Source organism: Symsagittifera roscoffensis, chromosome 4 (assembly GCF_963678635.1).
Source record: "Symsagittifera roscoffensis chromosome 4, txSymRosc1.1, whole genome shotgun sequence".
NCBI lineage: Eukaryota > Metazoa > Xenacoelomorpha > Acoela > Convolutidae > Symsagittifera > Symsagittifera roscoffensis.
This window is the reverse complement of record NC_087065.1, coordinates 35,234,706-35,258,877: the sequence shown is the minus strand read 5'-3', so window position 1 is coordinate 35,258,877 and position 24,172 is coordinate 35,234,706. Positions and strand designations below refer to the sequence as shown.

Genomic DNA, 24,172 nt, shown 5'->3' with positions numbered 1-24,172 from the left:
AGCTTGCCACTCTACCCTCCGGCCACCGGCAAAATCACCATTAACGTGCTTAAATACTCAAATTACACTCAAGGGAGGGTATCCAACCCTTCACCAAAACACACAATCTTTCTATCAGAAATGATATAAATCAATCTGAAACAACAACAAATAGGAAGGTCAGATCACATCTCGTCCGGAAATAACATATGAACTGTCACCTTATGTTTTTTACTGTTTTTGGTCTTTTTTGGATTTTTTACTGTTTTTCTTTGTACTTTTTTGTTTTCAAATAATTTTATTTTTGGCTTTTTCTTGGTTATACACTCTTTTTGTTTGGTTTTACGCTTTCGCTTTAATTGTTTTTGGTCCCTGGACCTTGGGACAAGCGGGCTCATGAATTCCCACCTAACCCTCCGGCCCCCGGAATTTTCGGTGTTAACTAAGTTAAAAAGCTAAATAGTGCTAGGCAGAGGGTACGCACCTTCCCCCTAGTACACTAACGGTCATTAAGGCCTCTAACTCGGGCATACGCCCGGAGCGGAGGGTTCGTCGCTGAAACTATTGCTGATCATGATGGTCTCATGCCTTTAACAGGCCCACCCACGAGCGCCATAAAAACGTCTATGTAACATTCGCTCAAATACTACACAGCAACGGAGGGTAGAAAAAGTACCTATTAACAACTGGCAGGCGTCAATTACCTTGATTCTACTCGTTTTTCACCGTCTCGACCTTGCAAGTTGATTTTCTGGTCTGTTTAGGGCTAAGTAAAAAGTTACTATTTTTAGGCCATCAGTCAAACGACTTTTGATCAGCTTTCGCTTACATGCGAACACAACCACATAGCTGAGTGTCGGATCCTCAGAGTACGTGATTGCTATTAAAAACAGGGCTCGATATGACAGTCTCTGGGGGGCCAAGCCTCCGCTCCCGTGTTCTTCTCGAGATAACGCTGTTATCTCTCCCAGTTTGTGGCACGGGAGGCTTCCGTGGAATATTCCTTCCCCACTGAAGCCTCCTTTCTCACTGTTTCTCTCTGCTATCGGTCTTATCGCGTGTGATCGCCACGATAAGAGGCTTCGTTTTTCTCGTGCGACTGTTTTTCACTATATTTGTCGTTGTTCTGTTTTTTCGTTCTTTTTCGTCAAAATGGCCGTCTTTTTGTATTTCTGAGAAATACTTGCCCGTCAATCGAAATTTAAAAAATTTAAACTTCCGGAATATTTCGACCCTCTTTCGAAGCACTTTTTTGTTACTTAGGCCTTTAGTCGTCTTTTTCTGTCCCGCCGGAAGGTTGCGCTGTGCCAATCTGGCAGAATGGCACATTACAACCGCCAACCTCCAACCTAACCAGCCCCCCTTTTAACCTCCCCCTCTTTAGCCCCCCTCTTAAGCCGAAAATTACCTGAAGCGCCGGGTGCTGATCCTCTTGAGAGAAAACCGTAGAACCTGTTTCCAGGCCTGCTTGAGTAAAAACGTTCCTCAAAACAGTGGGGTTCCACTTATCCAATTTTACACATATCTCCTATAATGTAATGTGGATTTTAACGATACCCGTTTGACCAACTTGAGAACACCCCAGTCCTCTCTTGTTGCTCTGATTCCGTGCTGCTTGTTTCCTTGACTTGTCCTGCACCTGATTAACAGCACCACTTTCCCACTTGGCTGGTCACCTGTTCGAGTCAAGTCTCCTAGTTTTTCAGCTAAGTCCCTGTGAACCACTTTCCCACTCGACTAGTCACCTGTTCCAGTCAAGTCTCCTAATGGTCCAGCTAAGTCCCTGTGAACCACTTTCCCAGTCGACTGGTCACCTCTTCCAGTTAAGTCTCCTAGTGGTCCAGCTAAGTTGCAAGCTATCTGAAAACCCTTCTTAACGCCCCACACTTGGGCACCTTTTCAAATTGCTGAAATGATCGAAACGATCGGTCTTATAAAAAACAGTATGGGTATACTATTTAATTAATATAAAGGTTTTTATATTAGCCTAATTGTTGTGATAAACTTATTAAATAGTTTCCGAGGTCGAATGTCACAAACGTCTCAAGAGCCCTCTAGATTGTGAACTCAGACGTCCCAGCAAGATGGCGAGAAAACTTCGGTCTGCCAGCAGCAGCGAAGCGACGCGAGATCCACACGCAGGACCGCTCACCCAGAAATCAGAAGACACAGCACCATGCGGTAATGCGGATTGCCCACACAGCGGTAACGTGAGCTCGAGTGGCGTCCAATGCGACCAGTGTAACAACTGGTACCACATGAGCTGTGCCAAAACTACAAAGAAAGCACTTGCAGCAATGCCTAGAAACTCTCTATTTTACTGTCCTTACTGTGTCACCCCCTCGGTGAACGGATCAACTGGGTTATCTCAACTACTAAGTGATCTCCGGTTGGATCCGGTGGAAACTACTCACGAGGATCTTAAGGTGCTGCATGGGACAATCAGTTATACTTCACTCCATCAAGCCTATTCGAGGATTGTCACCTGGGTACCTAACCTGTTCACCCTTCCACAGGGAAAAGTAGGGAGTCAGTTCCTGGAGGAGTTCATCCGCATTCTGAAAAATTTTACTTCAGACCCAAAGAACGCTCACTCCGCCTCCTTAGCTTTTCACTTGTTCCCCGCGCTTATGTTACAGAAACCATCTGCTCGCAGCAAAGTGAAAGAGCACAACAACTGTACTAAAGCCCGTTTAGAGCACTGGTCGAACGGCAATATAGACGAAATTGTCTCTGAATGCCTGCTAATCCAGGATAAGTTTACAAGCAAGCGCCGAAAGGGAGTCGTCAACCTGTCGAAAACGTACAGTGACCTTATCATGCGGGATAAACTCACCCAAGCCACCCAACTCCTCGAAGGCGAAGAGTCTGGAGGACCTCTGCCCGTAGACGATGACCTCATCGCTCAACTGGAGAGAAAACATCCGGTCGCCGAGCCTTCGCATGCTGATGCCTTGCTCAAGGGACCCGTTAAACCTACTCCTGCATCGATATATTACAACATTACAGGCGCGCTTATCCGCAAATGCGCACTCAACAGCACTGGAGGCACGGGACCAAGCGGCCTAAGTTCAACAGGCGCCAAACGTATTCTTTGCTCCGATAGTTTTGGTAAATTAACCGACGACGTCTGCCACGCTCTCGCTGATCTTACCAGAATTCTTGCCACAGAGCAACTACCCGCTTCAGTGATGCAGCCCATAGCAAACTGCCGCATGGTTGGCCTGGACAAATCACCTGGCGTCCGCCCTATTGGAATCGGAAAAATTTTTAGAAGAATAATCACGTCCGCTCTTATCCATTGCTTTCAAGATGAAGTTAGGGAGATTGTTGGCCCCCTCCAAACTTGCGCTGGTATTAGCGCCGGGATTGAATCTGCTTTCCGATCCATGCAGAAGACCTTCAACGCCGACGAGTGCCAAGCAGCCCTGTTCATTGACGCAGAAAACGCGTTCAATAGACTGAACCGCGGTACGGCTCTCCATAACATTGAAATTCTATGCCCCCAGCTCCACCCCTTCCTCAATAACTTCTCTGTATCCTTGCGCAGTTACCAGCCAGGTTGGGCGGCCTGAGCATTCGCGACCCAATTAGACAGAGTGCTCTAATGAACCGGGCTTCAGAATTCATTTGCGAACCACACGTGGACCTAATATGTACGCAATCTGAAAATTTTCCCTCTGGTTTCGAATCCGATCAGAAATCTAGAAGGGCTTATATTCGGAAACAAAACACCGAGACGCAAACAGAACTCCTGCAAACTATCCGGCCGAAGCTATCTGAGCGCCAAGACAGACTTCTAGAACATACGAGACGGAAAGGCACCTCAGCGTGGTTAACTACCCTCCCTATCAAAGAGTTAGGGTATGCTCTCAACAAAATGGAATTTCAAGACCTCCTCCGCCTCCGATACGTTATCAGTCTTGATAACCTTCCCATTGCCTGCGTCTGTGGGAAACCTTACGACATCACCCACGCCCTTAATTGCACCACTGGTGGTTTTATTCATAAAAGACACAACGAGTTGCGTAACCTGCTGGCGAACATCATACGCGAAACTTGTTTTGACGTCTCCATTGAACCGAGTCTCCAACCAGTTGTCCAAACTAACTCCAACCGTGCCGAAGATGGAGCAAGACTGGATATAGCAGCAAGGGGTTTCTGGCGGACCGGTCAACGCACTCTTTTCGACGTCCGAAATTTCAATCCCGGAGCCACCACCAATATCAACCGGAAAATTTCTGAAACCTTCAAACATCATGAACAAGAGAAAATCAAAAACTACCAGGAACGAATTTTGAACTCGGAGCACGCAAGTTTCACTCCCATTATCTATTCAACCAGTGGTGACTGCAGCAACCTGACTTCAACATTTATTTCCCAGCTAGCTCTCCTGACCTCTGAGAAGCGCGGAACCCACTATTCTGAAACTATTTCGTGGCTACGAACCCGTGTAAACTTTTGCATTATGAGAGGTGCCCTTCTTTGCATTAGAGGATCCCGCAAAATGAGAAGCCAGACCTGCTACAACCAAGATATTTCCATCAATAATTCCCTATCACGACGCGACTAACCTTTCCTTTATTCTCTTCACCCCGTTGCTGTTTTTCACTGAACTGCTGTTCTTAACTGTAATTTGGTGCTATTTTTTCAAAGCTGATATATAATACTTGTATATTGTATATAATTAGATACTCATAAACTTTCATATTACTTTGACTGTAATTACTTTGACGTTTAGCTGTGTATACTTGATGATGCTAGTTATAGTGAAAACGTTCCTATTTTAATTTAAAAAATATAAAGGTTTGATCCAACTAATTTGGTGTCAAAGTCACTGTCTTTTTTTTAAATGGTTTTTGTTTCTTTTTCCATTCTTTTTCGGTTTTTGTTTCGCTTTTTGTCTTTTGCTCGTTTTTCGTCCCCCTTGTTACCCCCTTACTCGGTTAGCTAAGCCTCGTTCGGAGAGCGAACCAGGAAGTTTTCTCGAGTTTTCTTAAAAAGCTATCACGGTACAACCGGAAGGTTTACACGTTCCCGCTGAACCGTACCAACGGTACTATAGAATGGGTATGTAGCCCGGAGCTGTGTCAAGTGGGTTCAACTACGTAGTCATGATGCCGTAAAAACACCCAGGAGCGCCTTAGAAACACTATGTAACAGTCGCCTACTTCGGTCACATATGAGGTTAAAGAAAAATAGGCCCTATAACCATTGGCTCAAGAGTCAGGGACACTATCTCTTGTGTTTTTCTACCTCGAACGGTCGGAGCCAATTCGGTTCACTTGCGACATGAGACTAAAAACCCGTTACAGCTTGAAGGCCACTATCAAAATACCCCCCACTCTACAAAATAAAAACGTCACCATACTCAGGTCTCAAAATACCCAAAATACGCGAACGCCGTTAAAAACAGGATCGGAACAATCCGTACAGTTACTTTTTATTAGACAGTGCAACTTTGATCCATTTCAGATGGATCATCCTAAAATTCTCCTTATCTCAACATAACAATCATAAAACACACTCAAGAAAATTAAATTGGGTACTCACATACTAGCACACTCGAGAATTAGAGGTAACTAAATTAGTAAGCAACTTGAGAATAATTGGGGAATTAAGTTTGGTTCAATAAGTTCTAATCGAACAAGTTTTATCTCGAGAATGGAGTTTTGGTTCTGGACCATTGGGACACCTCGGTTGTCCACCTTTCCACCGAAGGTTCACTCTGGTCCAACTGAATTTCGATGTTCTTTGTTTTCTGTATCAAGATAGGACAGCTCTACTCTCGTATTATTTAGATGTCGGAAATTGCGAATAGCAATTTCCCGCTGCTTAATTTGACCACTTTCCCGCGATTGTTATTCGGTCGTTCTGATCTTGTATTTCTGAGATTTTCAGTTTTCGCAAGAAAGTTGAGCATGACAGGCTCAATTCGAATTTTTGAAAAATTAAATTTCATCCCAAAATTACGTAGTTCGTATTCCTCAAGGTCAAACTTCCAAATATGACCGACTGGCACAGTCCTTTCAAGATTACAGGAACTTTTCTGGGTCTGTTTGCCTGGGTGGGTTTATATAACTGGGTTTATTTTTGTGACAGATCATAATGACTGTGGAGTTAATGACCTTTAATATCCGCTATGACAATGCAGATGATGGGTTGGACTCGTGGCAGCACAGAAAAGACGATGTATGCATCTTCCTTTTGAGCCAAAAATCCGATTTTATTGGAATGCAGGAGGCACTTTACGACCAAGTTCTGGATATTAACAATTCACTGGCTCCAGTTGCCTACAAATGGTTCGGAGTCGGACGTGATGATGGAAAACTTGCAGGAGAATTCAATCCAATTTTCTATAACTCCTCGAAATTTTCTTTACTGGGCCACGGAGTTTTCTGGTTAAGTCTCACTCCAGAAGTTCCCGGCTCCATATACCCAGGAGCAGGGTGCAGGAGGACTTGTCAATATGGTCACTTTCAAGAAGTCCTAAAACCCGAGAACAAGTTTTGGCACTTCAATACTCATCTTGACAACGCGTCTTTGGAGGCAAGGGAGTATAGTGCACATCTTCTTTCTACGAAAATTAAAGAAATTGTTGACATTGAGAAGGACGTATACTTCTTAACAGGGGATTTCAATTCCGAGAAGACTGAGCAGACTTATAAAATCGTAATCGAGTCTGGTCTAATCGACTCAGAAGACGTAGCCGCACAAAAGAAACCGTCCAGCACGTTTACCGGTTTCGACAATTCAGCGCGCAGTGTGATTGATTTTATCTTCGTACGAAATTATAAGTCAGTCGATTTGTACCAAGTGAATGAACAGACGAGACCGAATGGTCGTAATCTTTCGGACCACAGGGCTGTGCAGTGCTTTATAAATCTATTCTGAAAAGTAATCAATGCAAAGCTGTAATAATCAAGAGGGTGCTTCTTATCAAATTGTTTTATTATGGTAGTTTAGAAAAAGTAGACAGTGTTGAATAATTTTTACAAAGATATTTATCAAGTTTTTTTTGCCGTCATATTTACTTGAATGCATTTTTATTTGAACAGTTTCAGCAAGGTTGTTGATTAGTAAAGATTTGACTTTTAGACTTTATCATCATGGCAATTGTGAGACAGAATTTTCACGAAGAGTGCGAGGGTGGAATAAACAGGCAAATCAATATGGAACTGTATGCTTCGTATACCTATTTGTCAATGGTAAGTTGCATCATGCGTTTTACCCTTGCGATGCGCTATGTTATTGCAACCTGGTACTGAACATTTGCCCCCGAAAATAACTTTGTTTACAGGATGGCTGAAATTGGTGTTCATCTCCACATCTATACTTTTGTCAACCAACAGACACTTGAGCATGTCTGCATTTTAAATGTCCGTTCTCTTTACCTCGTCGAAATTTCGGTTCGGGCTTATAGCTATAGCTTTATTTTTATTCGCTGGAATAGAACTGCAAATTTAATAGCATCTGAATATACTTTTTGGTGGCTAGTGTTTGTATATTTCCAAGATACCGCGGCGCAGATGCGAGGACGTGAGGCTCTAAATCTCGAAGTTGAGGTTGATTCCGGGCATAGGTCAAAATTTTTCTTACTTGTACCTGTTCCTTGTTTATTTTACTCTTTGAATTTTCAGTGCTACTTTCGGCGTTTTATCGTTTGTATTTGCGAGGTGCCGACATTTGATTTTTATGCTGGTTGTCTATTAACCAATTCCGGTATAAATTTTTTAAATTATCTTTTTTTAATTTGACTTGAAAGGTCGCAGCTTATAATATATGGGCTTAGTAGCCTCATATTGCGTCGTTTCATGATCAAAAAGTTTTTTATGTATAAATTTCAAGGATGGCTTTTGCACTTTTATGATTTATAAAGTTTTTGTATGAACGGGTATCTTTTTTTGCGGCTCAACGGGTGTCTGCACAAGTACTGTCAGCTTTGTCATCGCTTTCTATAGTTTTCTTTTGACGCTATTTTGAAAATGAATTGTCGTCTTTGGAATGTATTTCTCGTAATGGACTTTATTTAAAACCATACGAGGCAATCAGGAAAGTTTTGGCAGATCTATGTTTTTCCGACATTTATAAAAGGTTTCCCACTTTGCGACGGCTCATTTTATGTCTGCAAATATGTCATGCTGTTTGAGTTGTATTGCAAGTCGTGCGAAGCATCGCTTCGTCGTTGTGTAATTGATCGTTTTAGCGAGAAGTGAAAAGAATATTTATCAAGAATTATTGTGCCATTTGTGGCGGAAACTGAAAAGTTAAGACACATCGAAGGCTCTGAGCCATCAATTTCTCTCGTTAACTACCAAAAGGATATACTGATTTCAAATCGGTTCAAACAGATATTTTTCTGCTACAAAGAAAATTTTAACATGGTGAATGTTTTGTTGGCCATGCAACATTAAGCAAATTTAAATAACTGTTTTGCATTTTTTTGATCTGCGTGTAAAATAATTCCAGGCTTACTACTTCGAACGGGATGATCAGAAGATGCCGAACGTGGCCAAGTTCCTGAAAAAACAGAGCGACGATGAAAGAGAACATGCCATGAAACTGATGGAGTACCAGAACAAGAGGGGCGGCAGAATTCTGCTGAAAGACATCAAGGCAAGTGCCCCTGGTTTGCTACCAGTTCCGAAAACATAGTGTGGATGAAATAACATTTGAATTTGTGTTCTGAAAAAAAGAGTATTTGGACATGTCGACCACAAATAATGTGCTGCTGATGGAACTTAGAATTAGATTCGGTGAAAGCAGAACGGTCGGAAATTAATTTTTAACGAGTAGACTTTTTCGCAGTTAAGAGTCCAAGAATAGCATTGACCAAAAAGGTTTAGGGTCCGGAATAGGTATAAAATAGTATACCTAGTTATTTCACCCTAATTTCTGCAGTTTTTGAAAATTTTACATTGTCGAAACTAGCTTTTTATTGTTGTAATATGCCGAAATTGTTGAAAGCTTTTTATTGTTGAAAAAAAAAGCTTTTTAAAGAGCCGATCAACGTAACGTGATGAAGACTCTTGTATAGATCTTGGTTTTATGTGTTTTTTTTCAGGTAAACGTTAAAATTTGTTCGCGCTTAAGTTCGATTTTTTTGCGGTTTGACTTGCGATAAAATTTCAGTTCATTTCTTTTGTTAAAAGTAAGGCAAACTCCATTATTGAACAGAAAAAGTGTTAAGGTCAAGAAAAACGTGAAAAACTTTTATTTTCGAAAGTAGAAATTAGTTTTCAGATTTCCCTGCGAAATAATCCAACTTTCTCAAATTGGGTTTGTATTATCAAAAAAGTGTCAATCATTAATTATTCTTGAATCTTAGGAGCTTGAAGTCCATATATTTTTCAATTTGAAATCCGAAAGCTTTTTTTTTGTTTCCTTGTGGTCATTTTTTAAGAACTCTTGCAACTGTTTGTTCGCTATGTTTTTTTTGGAAAATCTGAGTGCCTGGTATTCATTTTTTTGTGCGAATATCAGTGCAGTAATTTTTGAGTCACCACGGCAACCCTTTATTGTTTCATTTGTCACTCGAGAAAGCAACCATGTTATTTAGGGTTTTGCTTGTCTACAGTTTTACTTACAGATAATGGGGTAGGAAAGCGACTGCTATTTATTAAAAGTTACAGAGCTTTTTTTGGCCCAGATACAACGTTTTAAGACTTCTTCGACGCAGGCACTTACCCGTCACAAATAATTCCGTCACTGGGCGGAATTAAGGAGAAATGCGTTTTTGGGTGACTATATTTTTGAAAATTTTATTGCTGCTCATCTTGAGCTTTTTTTTCGTCTGAATAATTTTCACCGCTATTGCCGGACAAGCGAAGCTCATAGTCGCCAATTGGTTCTCTGAATCAAGAGTTCAAAGTTGAAAAGTGCGTAATTATATGTATTATGTTCAGAAACCGGACCAGGACGAGTGGGGGAATGTGGTGGATGTGCTTGAGAGTGCATTGGCCCTGGAGAAGAAGGTGAACCAGGCTCTGCTAGATCTTCACGCACTGGCTGACGGACATGGAGACAAGCAGGTTGGCTGCATATTTTGATCATATTATTATATTTGTGAATATTATGTAAACCCTGCTTACTAGACTATTTTCACAGGTGAAATTTAGCTAGCTGGATAAACAGAGTTGAGTCTGTCCTTGTTGAAATATCATTTCCATTCATGGTTGAATATACGAAATAATGGTTTTTACTGGCCAGTATGAATGCGCTTTTTAATAGAAATAAATGAGCTCAAGAATTGTTTTTCTTGAATAGTTTTGTTCTGTGGTCTGCAGGTAGGCGCTTTTGTGAACAGACTAGCTTTTAGCGAATAGATTTGAAGGCTGATTGGGTTAACAGGATAGCAAAGCGTGGACTTAAATCACACTTACAAGTTTTTACCGATTTCAAAGTTAATCAAATTGAGATCATCAAAAATTTATTAAATTTACTTTTATCAAAGAGTTGCCTGTATCCTTGAAATTATCGATTCTTTGGCCAAAAAATGATATTTTTTGTATTCCTCGCCTAAACGCAGTGAAGAAGCTTGCAGTTCACGTCTTGTAATTTATTATTTGGACTAGTGTAAATTATATAAATTGATTTTGGAATCTTTTGAGAGCAGATTATTTCATCTTTTACACCGTAGACATGATAGATGTCTAAAGCGCACCTTTATTTATCAAAATTGGCAATTTTCTGTTCTCTATATCTGAAAAAAAGATTACCGATGAAGTAAGGAGAAGTGACTTCTCGGGTCGTTTATTTTTTAAATCGAATAAAGTACTCAGGCCGTCTGCTTTTTAAAAACTCTGGTTGTCTTTCTTAAATTGATTTCTGAAATTTGTTTTCATGCATATCCGGGCAAATAAAGATCTGCTATTTTCCACCTTTAATATGAGTGTCATCCAATTTTAGGTCTGGTTGTTTCCTGTTGCTTCCTGTGTGCTGCTGTCCAAGTTTTTTTTGCGGGTAATTGAATGTGGTTTGTGTGTTCCTTGCATTTTGTCCGAATGCGTTGTTCTGTCCGATTCCGTAGTCTTGGTTTCTTTTGATATCCGAAATCCGCAAAAAAGGATTGGCTCACGAGGGCTTTTAACTCCGTGTTGAATGTTGTCGAAACTCTTGCTAACAGTTTTGCTGTTGAGTTTGTCTTCTGTGGGGTTATAGTTGTTCTTTTGTTATTCTGTTGGGATCAAATTTATTTTTTGGACTGAGATCTGATATGGACTTTGAAGTTTGTTGTTGTCGGTTGGTGCTGAGAGCTGGTTGATATGAGTCTTCTTCATTGACAAAAATTCGGGTCATTCTTTGTTGGTAATGGTCATTGCTGTCATTAGTCCTTTGAGGCGTTTGTTGATTAGTGAGATCAGGGTTATGGGTTGCTTCTCAGTCGTCCAAACTTTGACTGGGGTGGGTTTTTCACTCTTCTTGTGAGGTTCTGTAGAGCGTCGTCCATGCTGGGAATTGTACCAAAGAATTCATTTTGTATCGATTACTGAATCAAACCCGGAGGTGTTTCCCATTGCAGATGTCGGGTTGAAGTTTTCTTCGCTGTTCCGCTAATTTCATTAATGATGAACGGTTTTGACTGTTTCTGTTTGTCTGAAGACGTCCTGGTTGTTGAAATAAAATCGAGCGTCCTGAGTTTTTGCTGAGTTGTTTTGTTTCAAAATTTTCTCCGTCGATTTTGTTGTTAGCTTGACTGATCCTTTTTTAGCTGAAGGATTTTGACTGGAATGGGTTTTTTTTGTAGCAGCTGGCATTGTAATTTCATTTTCCTGAAAACAGGAGAATCGTTCGCTGATATGAGTTTTTTACTGGCCATAATTCTGGTAATTTTTTTGTTGGTAATGGTAAGTGCTGTCATAAGTCCGTTGAGGCGTTTAATGATTAGTGAATTTATTGTAATGGGTTGCTGCTCAGTCGTCCAAGATTAGGCTGAGTTTTTGACTCTTGTCGTGGGATTCTGTAGCGCGTGGTTCTTGCTCGGAATTGTACCAAAGAATTCATTTTGTATCGAGTTTTGAATCAAAGTTGGATGTGTTTCCCTCTGTAGATGTCGGGTTGAAGTGGTCTTTGCTGTTCCGCTGATTTCATTGATGCTGAAGGACTGAACTGATCCTTTTTTTAGTCGAAGGATTTTGATAAGCATGGATTTTGTTGTAGTAGCTGGCATGCCAATTTCATTTTCCTCAACAGTTTTGGAAGGTGTTTAGGTCGAGATTTCCTTTGTGTTTCCTTGGTGGGTCGCTGTAAGATAGTGGTGCTGAAATCTGCGGCTTCCGAACATTTGTCAGCATTAGCTCTGGTATGATCGTCTTAAGAGTCAGTTGATGATTTCAATACATTACAAGTCGAGTGAGTTCTGTCTGTTGTGCTGAAGGTTGAAGATGAATTGGCTGGTCCGTCAAGAGTCAGTAACTTGTGCTGCTAATATCTCATTCAACTGAAATAGAGCTGTCTTCCCTGCTCGTGGAACCTTAGCCGATTCTTTGTTTGTCGTATGGTGGTTAATCTGAGCTAGCCTGATTCCACTGGTTTCATTCCAAAGGGTGTTCGATTTGAGTTTATCTGGTTTCAATAAGTTGAGCGGATTTTCCATTTTAAGTTTCTATTGCTGCACTTGGCTTGTTACATCTTTTTCAAAATGAATCAATTGTTTTTAGTTGCTGATCCTCAATTTGAGATTTATGAAGTCTTTCTTAGTGTATATTTCAATTTCATTGGCTCAAATGAAGCTATGCTACGTTTTTAATAACGAAATTGCTAATTAGGAAAAAGTGAGTTGCGCCCTTTATTTTCTTCGGTGAATTATAGGTTTTTGATTTCCCAGCGGAATAAAAGTATTATTTATTCATTTATGTTTTCACTAATTGATATAGATTCTATCCAAACTTTTTGCACTATTTAAAATTTTTGATAAGCAGCGAGCTTTTAGGTGGTGTAATTTGTTCTGCGGAACAATCATTCGTTTTTGCTTCGGGTTTTTCATTTTATCAAGAGTTTCCAAATTTTTGTTGAATGTTCAAGTTCGAATTGGCATGATCGCTGTTCTTGCGCGGTAGTTGCCTCGTCGAGGGGCAGCACATAAATGTTCCTAATTTTGGTCAGATTCCGTTATAAATGGTCTTCGTTTTCGTTCAAAGCATTTAGTGCGTTAGTTCAGGGACCTCTTCACAGAAGATTGATTTCTTTATTTGGATTTTTTTCGTCTCGTCCAGATCTCACACTGCTCCCCCACCGGGTTTCCTGTGTACATATATAGAGAGAGAGGGTGCGATTCTAGTTTCTGAGATTCTAGATTCTGGTTGAGGCTCCTGTTTCGGTATCTTATCAAGCTGTCAAACGAGGAAAGGATAGCAAATCTATGACTGTGGTGTCTTTTTTCGTCTATACCGTATCTGCGGAGCACCAGACGGAGGAACAGTTTTGGTTTCCTAGCCGAAGCTATGAGCCAGTTTTGAGTCGACTCTGGCCATCGAGCTTGAATGCTGATCCAACCTGATGAAGGCGGATGCCTCGACAAGATTGGACCAGAGTGAAAGAGCAGTGAGTGTAGAAGGGCTTTGAGGATTTCGAAAGAAATGATTAGTATGGGATGTTTAGTTTGGGAAAGAAAGAAAGAAATAAAGCGAAAGAAGGAGAGAGAGAGAGAAAAAAAATAAGAGAGAGAGTGAGGGGAGAGAGAGAGAGAGAAAAAAATAAGAGAGAGAGTGAGGGGAGGTTTATTGAGTTTTGATATTGGTGCCTGGGGTGTAGACATTGAAGTCGTCCGCGTAAGGTATAACGAATAAGTTTATGGGTGGAGAGGGGGAGTCGGAGAGAGTAGTTGAAAAGTGGTGAAGATAACTGACACTCGTGGACTCCTTGCGGACTATTCTTGCTTTGGAGAGATGTTATCTGAATGGGTTTTTGGCATGGGTTTTTGGTAGTTGCCTAGCCAGAGGTTGAGAGGTCGGGCAATGAGGAGATAGATCTACGGCTACAAGAACTGTATGTTACGGTTTTATTGAAGCCGTGCAAAAATGAATTTTTGAGGGAGTTTAAGACGCTGTTAGTGGAATATAAGGGGCCGGAAACCGGGTTGGTGTGGCATGGGTTTTAGGTTCATTTAGAAGAGGAATGAGGAGTGCTTTAACGGGACTGAATACGTCAATAGGGTGATACGATTTGGACAGATTGGGATTTTTTAGGGATTTGACGAGAAAAAAATATGGTGGCTGTTTTCCAAATGGTATGGATTTGCGAAGCGCGCAAACTAAGGTTATGACTTCAGTGGGATAGTTTAAACTAGTTTCATTGGTATATTTCAAATTAATTACAGTGACTGAAAGGTTGAGATAGACGCGCCTTTTTTATGCGTTTCTCCACTTCTTCTTGAAAAGTGTCTTGTGGTTTGAATCTTAAGGGCATGAACGTTCAAGATGCGAACTATTCCACAATATTTGCTTAACTTGGTTCTATGGTTACTCGAATTCACGAACTCGCGAAATGTTTTCTCCTTGACAGCGGTGCAGATATTGCTTTTTCTTCAGGGCAGTACTGTTTGGGTCGGTAGGGTCAGAGAGTAGTTTGGTCCAGTTGCTTGATTAAGTCTTTGGGTTCCTCGAGAACGGAGGCTTTAGCCAATTTACGCCGTTCGCAGGGGATATGGTGTTTATCTGATTGCAGAATTGTTTCCCTGAAGACTTTCTCGTCTTTGTAAACATCGCTAGGATCCTCTTTTTGAGAGAGTATCTCATCTACTTCATTTGCGAATTTATCCCAATCAGCTTTATCGAGGTTTATGTAACTTTTGTTGGGAGCGAGTCGGGTGGGAGGGTTACAGTGGGTTGAGATTTGTGCTGCCACATTGCAGGATCGGGCGATAGTCTAGGATGCGAGAGAGATGCCAGGGGACAATGTTTGTTTTGAGGTGGGTTTGTTCTTCCGAGTTGAGGGGGATTGTAGTGGAGCCCCTTGTTTCGTCCGATATCAGTAGTCCTCGGTAATTTTGGAATTCTAAGAGGGGACTGTGAGCGTTGGCATCACCGACTACAAGTCCTTCTGAGTCAAGTAGTCGGTGGTTTATAGATCCTTGGTATCCTTGCGGGCACGCGTATTGCCGAGGTCTGTAGAATTTTGTCAGGGATCTTTACTTATGTTCTTCTGGGATTCCACTGAGAGTGGCGAGTGCGAATTCGAAGTTTCACAGGGGACGTTTTTGGCTATTGCGAAGAGGAGGCCTCCGTCTTTTTTTGCTGTCGTTGCAGACAAAAATATAGTTGCCAAGAAAGGAAGTTTTGCTGTTGCAATTGAGCTCGGTTTCTTACAGAGCAGCAATGTGGATCTTGTTTGTTTCTAGGTGGAGGGTAAGCGCAAGGGCCTTACCACCGAAATCGTTGCAGTTTAATTGCAATAAGTGAAGACTCAGAGGAGTCATGGGGGATGATAGATTAAAGTGGGCGGTTTCTCGGGGGGGGGGGGATTTAGTTGTTTGGGTGTTGAGTGCGGGTGGAGGTGTTTTGGACCGGTGTTCTGGTTGACGTGGAGTGTCTTAGACTGAGGGAGGGATATGGTGTACTGGTGAGTGTGATGTGAGTGGGTGAGTGAATAGTTGATGAGTCAATGAGTGGCGTTGGGTGTTGCGAGTGGCGAGTGGGCTAATAAATCGGAGTTTTTGTAACGTTGACTTTAGAGGGACCTTAATTGAAAATAAATTAAATGATCAAAGAAATGCATGCGTTCAATTCTCATCATCTAATGGAAATGAGTTGCACAATAAACGTACAAGTCACGTAACTCTTAAGTTTCACCTCATTTTGTCCTTTTTTATGGAATTTTGGACGAAATTCTGAAAGACACATAGTCTGGCACGAGGAAGATTGGCTAAACTTCGAAAAATGAGGTATTGTTTTTTTTTGTTGTTTTTTTCTGACCTTGGCTGTACAAGAACTTCAGTGCTGATACAATGTCTGATCGGTTAAAACAACAAAAATTTCGACGCACATGTTCTCATTTTGATGTCACCTTAATGTTTTCATTTTTGTTCTCATTTTGATGTTGTTTTACAGCATACTTAATGATCTTTGTTTAGTATTATGTTTCCTTAAGTACAAAGTGTTGATGTGTTTCCAGTTCTGTGACTTCTTGGAGTCCCACTACCTGGAGGAACAGGTGGACTCGATCAAGGAATTCGGAGACCTCATCTCTAGAGCCAAGAAGTGTGGTCCCGGTCTAGGAGAGTTCCTATTTGACAAACACGCTTTTGACAGCGAGGACGAAGCACCCGCCAACTAAGCGAAACTGATTATCAACAAAAACTCGTCCAGTGGACTAGGAACAAATTAAGACCCTAGAACTGATTATTATGTAGAAAAAAAAAACTGAAATTCTCAAGTAGAAATCATTACAGTGGTGTTTGTACGAATCTTGACTTGTAAACATTTTCTTTGATTGATTGGTTCGTTGATTGTAAATTAGGGCTTGGCTAGTGCCAATTGTTTTTCAAACGGTATAATTTCTTGGGTGCATCGTGTGAATTCTTAACTTTACGTGTCACAAATATAATGCAATACAGCTATCTCTCACCGTAGAGATGCTGATGTTCACTTCAAATACTGCTAATCCACTTATTGTTTGCTGTGCAACTTAGATATCGAAATTGGTCAACATTGTATAAAATTGAAGTCCTGTTCTGCCCAATGTGAGTTTTCATGAGTGGTGTGATGAAGGAGCAGCTTTCTTCTGTCTGAATTGGGTTGCTGCAAATTTTGAGCGCTGATGCCTTTAATAATTTTTTTCCTTCCGGAAACAATTCATATTTACTCAGCAGTACTCGCTACTCAATTTGCAAGAATGCGATATTTTTGAAAGCTTTTTTTTCAGCAAAAATGGCTTTTTAAATTGAGGGGTTGAGTGCTCCCGTGTCTGGTTATCAACAGCTATGCGGAAACAAGCTAGGGCAGTCTTTTTTTCCTACTTCAGCTGCACTTAAGTTGTGTGCAAAGCTTCTGCGTTAATTAAAAGTAATCTAGCAATATTGGTTTTTAAAAACCACTTTCCTTGCTGCCTGAAATGTACGAAGAAAGTATACGTGGAAGTAATAGTAGAAAGTCACTTAGCGATGGAGTCATAGCAACAACTGCTTTCACGAATAGTTTCGTCGTATATGTCAGGCAACAAGGAAAGCGCTTTGTATGACTCAAAGTCCGACGGTGAGAGCTGGAATCCGGTTTAAATTTTTTTCTCAAGTATTAGTTTGAAATGTATAATCAAATTCTGAAAACAAATTCATGCGCTGAAAACAGCAGTGAAATTTTTAAGTGAATTAGTGTTCATGAAAGTTTTCCATGTTTTTTTATGAAGTAGGCTTTTTACTCTTGCGATAAGTCTAGATACTAGATTTTTCTCCGTAATTAACTTTGTTCACTGGGCTCACTTATATAATTCCTTATATCATAAATTCAATCAGCCACATGGCGCATCTGGCGTAGAGGTTACTCAACAACATGAAACGGCAAAGGCTTAAGATTCGAATCCGGCAGGGCTCTGTCTTTTTTGCAAACGTTGGTGCTTTTTCGGACTATCGTTCGTCCGTTTATTTTCGTCGACTTAATTCCCGTAGCCCAATTTTCTTGAAAGCTCAGCTTTCGTCTACATTGCTGTAAACCCATGCTTGACGACAAAGCCCGGGAGTTCGATTACAGTCGAGATCTGTTTTTTTTCTGCAAACTGAAAATGTTCGGCTGTTTTAGATTTTGGTCTGTCTGCTTATTGTGGCTTACTTTTTTTGAATGTTCGACTTATTTCTAGCTTTCCAAAAGTTCAGTGAAAAGTCTTGAATGGTGCCGGAGCTTTCTGGGCTTTTTAAAATTTTCGAAGTGTTTTTTTTTCAATTTTTGATTTTTTTTTTCATTTGATTTAAATCCCAGTCTTTCGTTTTTGTATCGCAAGTGATGTGAAGCTCAGCCTCGACCGTGTTTGAATTATTTTGTGTTAGAGAGTGGACGGACCTTGCTTACTTTCAAGCCACTGTTAAGTGGAAAAGCTTTTCAATCTTTTGATTGATGGCCTGTTCGTTCCAATAATTTAGTAATTTTGCCTGAAACATGGCATGATTTTGAATGTTAAAAAAAACGTCATTTTCAATTATCGAAGTCGTGATATTTTTTCCTTTTTTTCCAGGAAAAATTAATTTTCGCGCTTTGGTTTATGATTTGTTTTTATGTTCAGCTCATTTCGTTTATATGAATAAGGATCATGGGCATTTTTTCTCATCCACCTCATGTTATACAAAGGTAAATGAGCTGAGCGTAAAAAAATAGAAAAGTACTTTCCAGCTTTCTCTAAATGAGATAATTTGAAGAAAAGAGTGCCAATCATAATCATTTCTCAATATTCGAAAAGCTTAGGAGTTTTTTCCTCGAAAATTCAATTTCCAATAATTTTCAGTCAAATTTTCTGTATCCATGAGTTTTTCTATTTCTTCAACTCCGAGGGCAATGTTGCTTCGCCTCAGTGTCTTAAGTTTGTTCCATATTTGCTTGCTGAATGGAAACTGCTTCGCCTCAGTGCTGCTTCGCCTCAGTGCCTTCGCCTCAGTGCCTTAAGATCTGCTTCGCCTCAGTGCCTTAAGTTTGTTCCATATTAGCTTGCTGAATGGAAACTAAATTATGCTATCCAATAACTAATGAGGCAAAGCAGTCTTGGGTTTAAGTTTTAAGATAAGTAGACTAGCAAGCGTATTGTTATAATACGAATCTACTTTTTTCCCCAACCTTATCAATAAGTGCGCATTTTGTGGCTTTTAAAAAGCATCTGTCTCTCTGGTGAAAAGTTCTCGCCTATATTTAAGCGACTATGATGAAGGTGCAGGATCGGGAGACCCCTAAGCTCTAGGTCATGTGTTTGCTTCCTGCCAATAGCAAATGGTTTAATTTTCATGAATAATTTCACTAACTTACTTTTCGTTCAATATTTTAGAGTTAGTTTTTGCCGTTTTTCCCTGGTGCTTGCCAAGTGCAGCATAACCTCTGCGTAAAAACTTGTTCCAATTTTTAAAATAAATTTCAGTGAATTAAATCAAACCTTTAGATCCACATTTCTCAAATAGGCTTAGGTTTTTAAACGAGCATCATTTTAAAACAAACATCTGTGTTGAGCGCAACTTTAAGTTTTAATGATAAAAACAAACTTTAAAAGTATATTAATAAGACGTAGTTGGTAATTTGCAGGGTTTTTTCGAGGTAGTTATCTTGGGTTTCGAAGTGCAATTGGAACTCAAACTGTGTATCAAAATTATCTGACCAACAAAAATTTCCAAAAATGAAAATAATGTTAAAATGTAAAATATAAAGACGCTGAATTGATTGTATACCTTTTTCCAATTTTCATTTTTTTTGCGTCGTAAATCTCATGTTGCCGTTTTTCTATTTGCGAGAACGCGCCTTGTTTTATTTGTTTTGGTGAATCGGTGCGTAGCATGTGTAAAACTAGTTTCTTCTATTAAGTGAACTAAAAACGTAACGATGCTTTGTTCAAGTGGACAACATAGTAGCAGACAAAAATGCCATTTTTTCAAAAACCGCTCTCTACTGTTAGTCGAAAAAGACAAATGTGAATTCAAACTGCCGTAATCGAACTGATATAGTTATTATTACAATTGCGACTAGATTTTCTTTAATAATTTTTCATGGAAATTTCTATGAAGTTGAGGTTGCGTATTCAATTAACCGTTTTAACTTCCATGTTTTTTGCAATTGGCATAGAGGTACGGTGATTGTGCGGACCAATAATCGCTCCTCGGTTTATTGTGGAAGGATTTCGATGCTGGATATTTTGGCAGCATACGCTATTCGCTTTTAGAAAACTGGAAAATTTGCATGCATTAATGATCTTAAATTGACCTCATTGACCAAAAAATGCAAGCTTCTGCTACCCATTTTTGACAAAAGTGTCAAAAAGGACTAATTATCTGTTACCGATTTTATTTCTTTTGTAATACTTACATAGATTGGCATCTGGAACAAGAACTTCAACTTTCGAGGATATTTTGTCGGCTCAGAGTTACGCCGCATGGGTTCATAAATGCGTTGAGTAGAAAGAGTTTACAAACAAAGGTTATAGCAGGAGTAAACAGCAGTGTTCCGCTGCGAAGCGTTGATCAAAAAGGTCCAAGAGCAGCATGCTGTGCTCCCCATTTTGCTGTTTGAGCAATATGAAATTAGGGGTGCCGGACATCAAGCCGACGGGACTTCAAGCCGAATCGTAAAATTAGGGACTTCAAGCCGAATAGTTCCTTATAAACTAGTGAAATATGATTAATTTGAAAACCATTTTGAAGAGTTTCCGAATTTCATGATCTTTCTTCACAAGTTATTGGCGTTTTCATAAAATTTAAGCCTTAAAATGATGTTTCGGAAAGTTGGAAAGTAAAACATGGTTGAAGGCATTTTTCAAGTTTATAATTTATGCATTTCAAAAACCGGCTGATGTTATTAACGGATGCCAATCACAAGCGGTGCATTGTCATGAATAACGTTTATTATGGGCTAAACTTGCCAAAATTTTTGAAAAATAACGTTTTACAGATGATAAAATAGTGTTTTGAGGCGCTTGTAAAGTTTTAATTTCGGCTTGAAGTCCCTTCGGCTTGAAGTCCCGTCGGCTTGTTGTCCTAGACCCGAAATTAGTTATAAGCTGTCAGATGGTTTGAACTTTACAAAATGGAATGCTCGTTTTCCGGTATAAACAAAAAAGGTTAGTCTTTTTCCTGCTCTTAGACTCTGTTTTGCTCCTTGACTAGGCATCACAGCCTTGCTTACTCTTGCGATTAGCAGGTGTCATCAAACAAGAAAATATAGTTTTTTTTCGTGTTAACAACTAGTTTAACAAAACCAGTTGAATCAGTTATCACGGCTTTTTTTATAGCAACAGATCAAATTGCCTGTCAACAGGTTGTTTTTGAGCATGTCTGTATTTTAAATAGCCACTCATTCGAGTTGTTGTTGCTGGTTGTAATGCAACTCCTGTTTTTAGCTTTCTTTTTTCAGTTAATATTTTTCGCTTTCTTTCATTTTAATGTTTTTTTTTTGGAATAAATAATTTCGTTTGATGAAATTAGGTTTATTTGCTTCAGAATTCGTCGTTTGAAGCACCAAATTGTTAAATAGCTTTTTTTGCTTCAAAAGTTTGGGAGGCGTAAAATTTAGGATTTTTTTTGCTTAAAAGGTTTTATAGCTCAACTTCGAATTTTTTTCGGCCTTACAGTCGTTTAAACAAGTTTTGTCTGCTCTGTAGCCGCTTGATGATTTTTTTTTGCTTATTTACCATGGCAATGTATTTCTCAGTAATTTTATTTATATATACCCGCTTTCCAGACAAATGTTTTTAAAAAATGATGTTACACTTCTGCTGCATTTTAAACGAAATTCCAACTACTGATTTTTTCAGAAAAAATTTTTTCAATCGCATTGACTCATTTTTGAAAACAGAAAATACGTAAAACAATTATCTTCATGCATTTCGGAGAGAAGGAAGAAGCTGAGAACCGAAGACCATATTTAGTGCGTTATGAAATCACCGTCAGGCCCCATAATTGAGTTGGATAACTTTTTTCTCAAAACTCGATGAATTTTAAGGAACTATGTAATTAATTAAAAGCTAATTTACATACCAAAAATCAGGGTTGAGATCAGAACGTGCGTATGCCTATTTCCTATTGGCTAAAATTATTCAAAAAAACTTGTTATTCATTTTGTTCACAAGGTGTCTAATTAAAATTGACATTGAGTCAGCATTAGTTGCAAAGTTTTTGTCACGTACACAAAAGTCACCTACGCTATACTGCCTTGTGCAATTAATTTTGCTGTTTCAAAAAATATAGTTTTACTTGTAATACAAAGTTTGAAACATACTTTTTGTGGTATCTACCGAAGAATCTCTACCCCTCCAATTAAAACAGTACACCAGCCCCTGATTAGCTTTGTATTAAGAATTACAGAAAAAGAATTTCGTTGCATTCAGATTGGTCGAAAGTTCGACTATCTTAATCAACTGAACAAATTCTCCGCTTCGGGAAAGGGAGATATTCTAAATAAATTCGAAATCTGATGCACTATGGCGTTACTGAGAAGGATTAAGGAACAATATTCTATACAATCCAAGCAAAAGCATCAAACGATTGGTTTTTGCCAAATTATGCAAACTTTGTTCAACTGCCTTTAAAAGTACGAAAAATTTAGGCTCAATTTTTTGGAAAAAAGCTCGCTTCGATATCAAAAAAATTGTTTTCACGGAACTTTATGAAATTAATTTAGTTTGTTTTTGAAATTGCCCGAAGTTGCGAGTGCAGTACGTAAACTTCCGCTAAAGCAGTGAGGTCAGAAAGCAGGTTAAATTGACTGTTTAAAATCTGATTGGCTGAAAAGAGTACGAAATGTGAAAACTGGCCCTATTGGAATCGAATTGATAGTTGAGATATGCGTAATTTCGTCTGGATATTGATTTGTTAGTTTTTTTGGCAAAAGTTTACTTTCCTAGAGAAAAGAAGTTGGAATTTTGGTTTGCTTACTGCCCTCTCGGGTTGACCTCAATGCACAGGATGTGCTTATCATAAAAATTTATACAACAACAACGTTATTCTTACAATTCCATAAATGTAATTTTTGGTAAATATGCCTATCATATCATTTATAAAATTAAATTTTTATGATAATAGCTTTTTTGAATGGCCATAAAAATTTTCAAAAGGAAAACGCCTAAAATTTGCCAAATAATATTATTTTTCTTTTATAAGTCACACGATCACTTCTAAACTCATACAAGTTCTTCATTTTTTTTTTCGTATATGTATGCAGTACTACACACTCACAAAAAGAAAGAAAACAAAAAAAGAGAAATTTGTGCCAACGATTTTTTGTTTCATTGTGAGGTGATTTTCAAATTTTGAGAAATAGAGACCGCTAAATACAATTGTGTTCATGCATTTCTAAAAAAAAAGAAGAAGCTTAAAATAAAGACCATAATATGCGCGTTATCAAATCACCATCACGCCCCAGATTTGAATTGGATAATTTTTTTTTCAAAAAAGATAATGGTTTTTAAGAAGCTATGTAGTTAAGTAAGTAATCTTTCTCGAAACCTTTTTTTTTGGGCTGGCTACCGTGCCATTTTTGTTGTAAAAATTGATTCAAAAATTATCAAGAAAAAGAAAAATCGGAGTATTTGTTTGCTTATTGTTCTTCCGGGTTAACGTCCATGCACAAACAGTGCTTATGTTGAATTGTTTTACAGTAAAAATTGATACAGTTTTACAGTTGATGCAATTCCATAAATGGAGTCTTTGGAAATAATGTTTATCGTGCAATTTGTAAAGTTAGGTTTTTGGGTAATAATTTTTTTTGAATGGCCACATCAGTTTTCGAAATGAAAAGTTCTAAAATTCAGTCGTTGTTTTTAGTCTTACACTCACTTTCAAACTCATACAATTTTTTCTCAATTTTATGTTTTTTCATGCAGTAGTGTACACAAAAAAATCAAGAAAACAGAAACTGATTATTCTGTGTCTATGAATTTTGTTTTTGTTTTTCTTTTGTGAGGTGATTTGCAAATTATTCAAAGAATCAAGCCACGATATCCAAAAACTACTTTTCCCTAGAATAAAAATTTCCAACCGCCATGTAATCTCTACTGAGAAGTAGAGAACGCTTAATACAATTATGTTAATGCATTTTCGAAAAAAAGACGCTGTATGATCATTTCCTATTGGTTAGAATCATTCAAAAATTATTTCTCAATTCCGTTTAGAAGAAATAACAAAAAAAAGAAAACATGAAAAAAGCTTCTAACGCCCCGGGTTGACAAAAAATGCTTATCACACTTTTTCACAGACCAAAAAAATACTATGATATTGTATGACAAGCATTTTTTCCATAAATGAAAATAACAAAAAAAATTGTTTTGAATTTTTTATTTCATCCGGAACACTAACCCTGGACTTTTTGTCATAAGACAACCCAGAGTATAACTGGCATTTACCACGCAGATAAACTGCATTTGGTGATTTTTTTCTACCTACGTTAATTAGTACATTTTCACATGGATTTATATACCAAAAATGTAACTTTTTGTATATGGCTAGATAGTTTTTGGTTTGAAAATTTTGGTAGTTGAGAAAAAGTCCTGTTTTTTTTTACAAATTTATTTTTATCTTAGCAAA

At 38.8% G+C, this 24,172-nt stretch overlaps 2 protein-coding genes across 2 annotated transcripts; both read left to right on the top strand.

Annotated features, from left to right (window-relative positions):
- Positions 1-1,965: 1,965 nt before the first annotated feature.
- On the top strand, positions 1,966-16,656 carry LOC134845269 (soma ferritin-like). The gene is made up of 5 exons (XM_063862215.1): positions 1,966-1,995; positions 7,078-7,187; positions 8,449-8,595; positions 9,885-10,010; positions 16,090-16,656. The coding sequence occupies exons 2-5, from the start codon at positions 7,089-7,091 to the stop codon at positions 16,249-16,251; spliced, it is 534 nt and encodes a 177-aa protein (XP_063718285.1). The 5' UTR covers positions 1,966-1,995; positions 7,078-7,088; the 3' UTR covers positions 16,252-16,656.
- On the top strand, positions 6,088-6,873 carry LOC134844861 (uncharacterized). The gene has a single exon (XM_063861678.1). The coding sequence runs from the start codon at positions 6,088-6,090 to the stop codon at positions 6,871-6,873; it is 786 nt and encodes a 261-aa protein (XP_063717748.1).
- Positions 16,657-24,172: the final 7,516 nt, after the last annotated feature.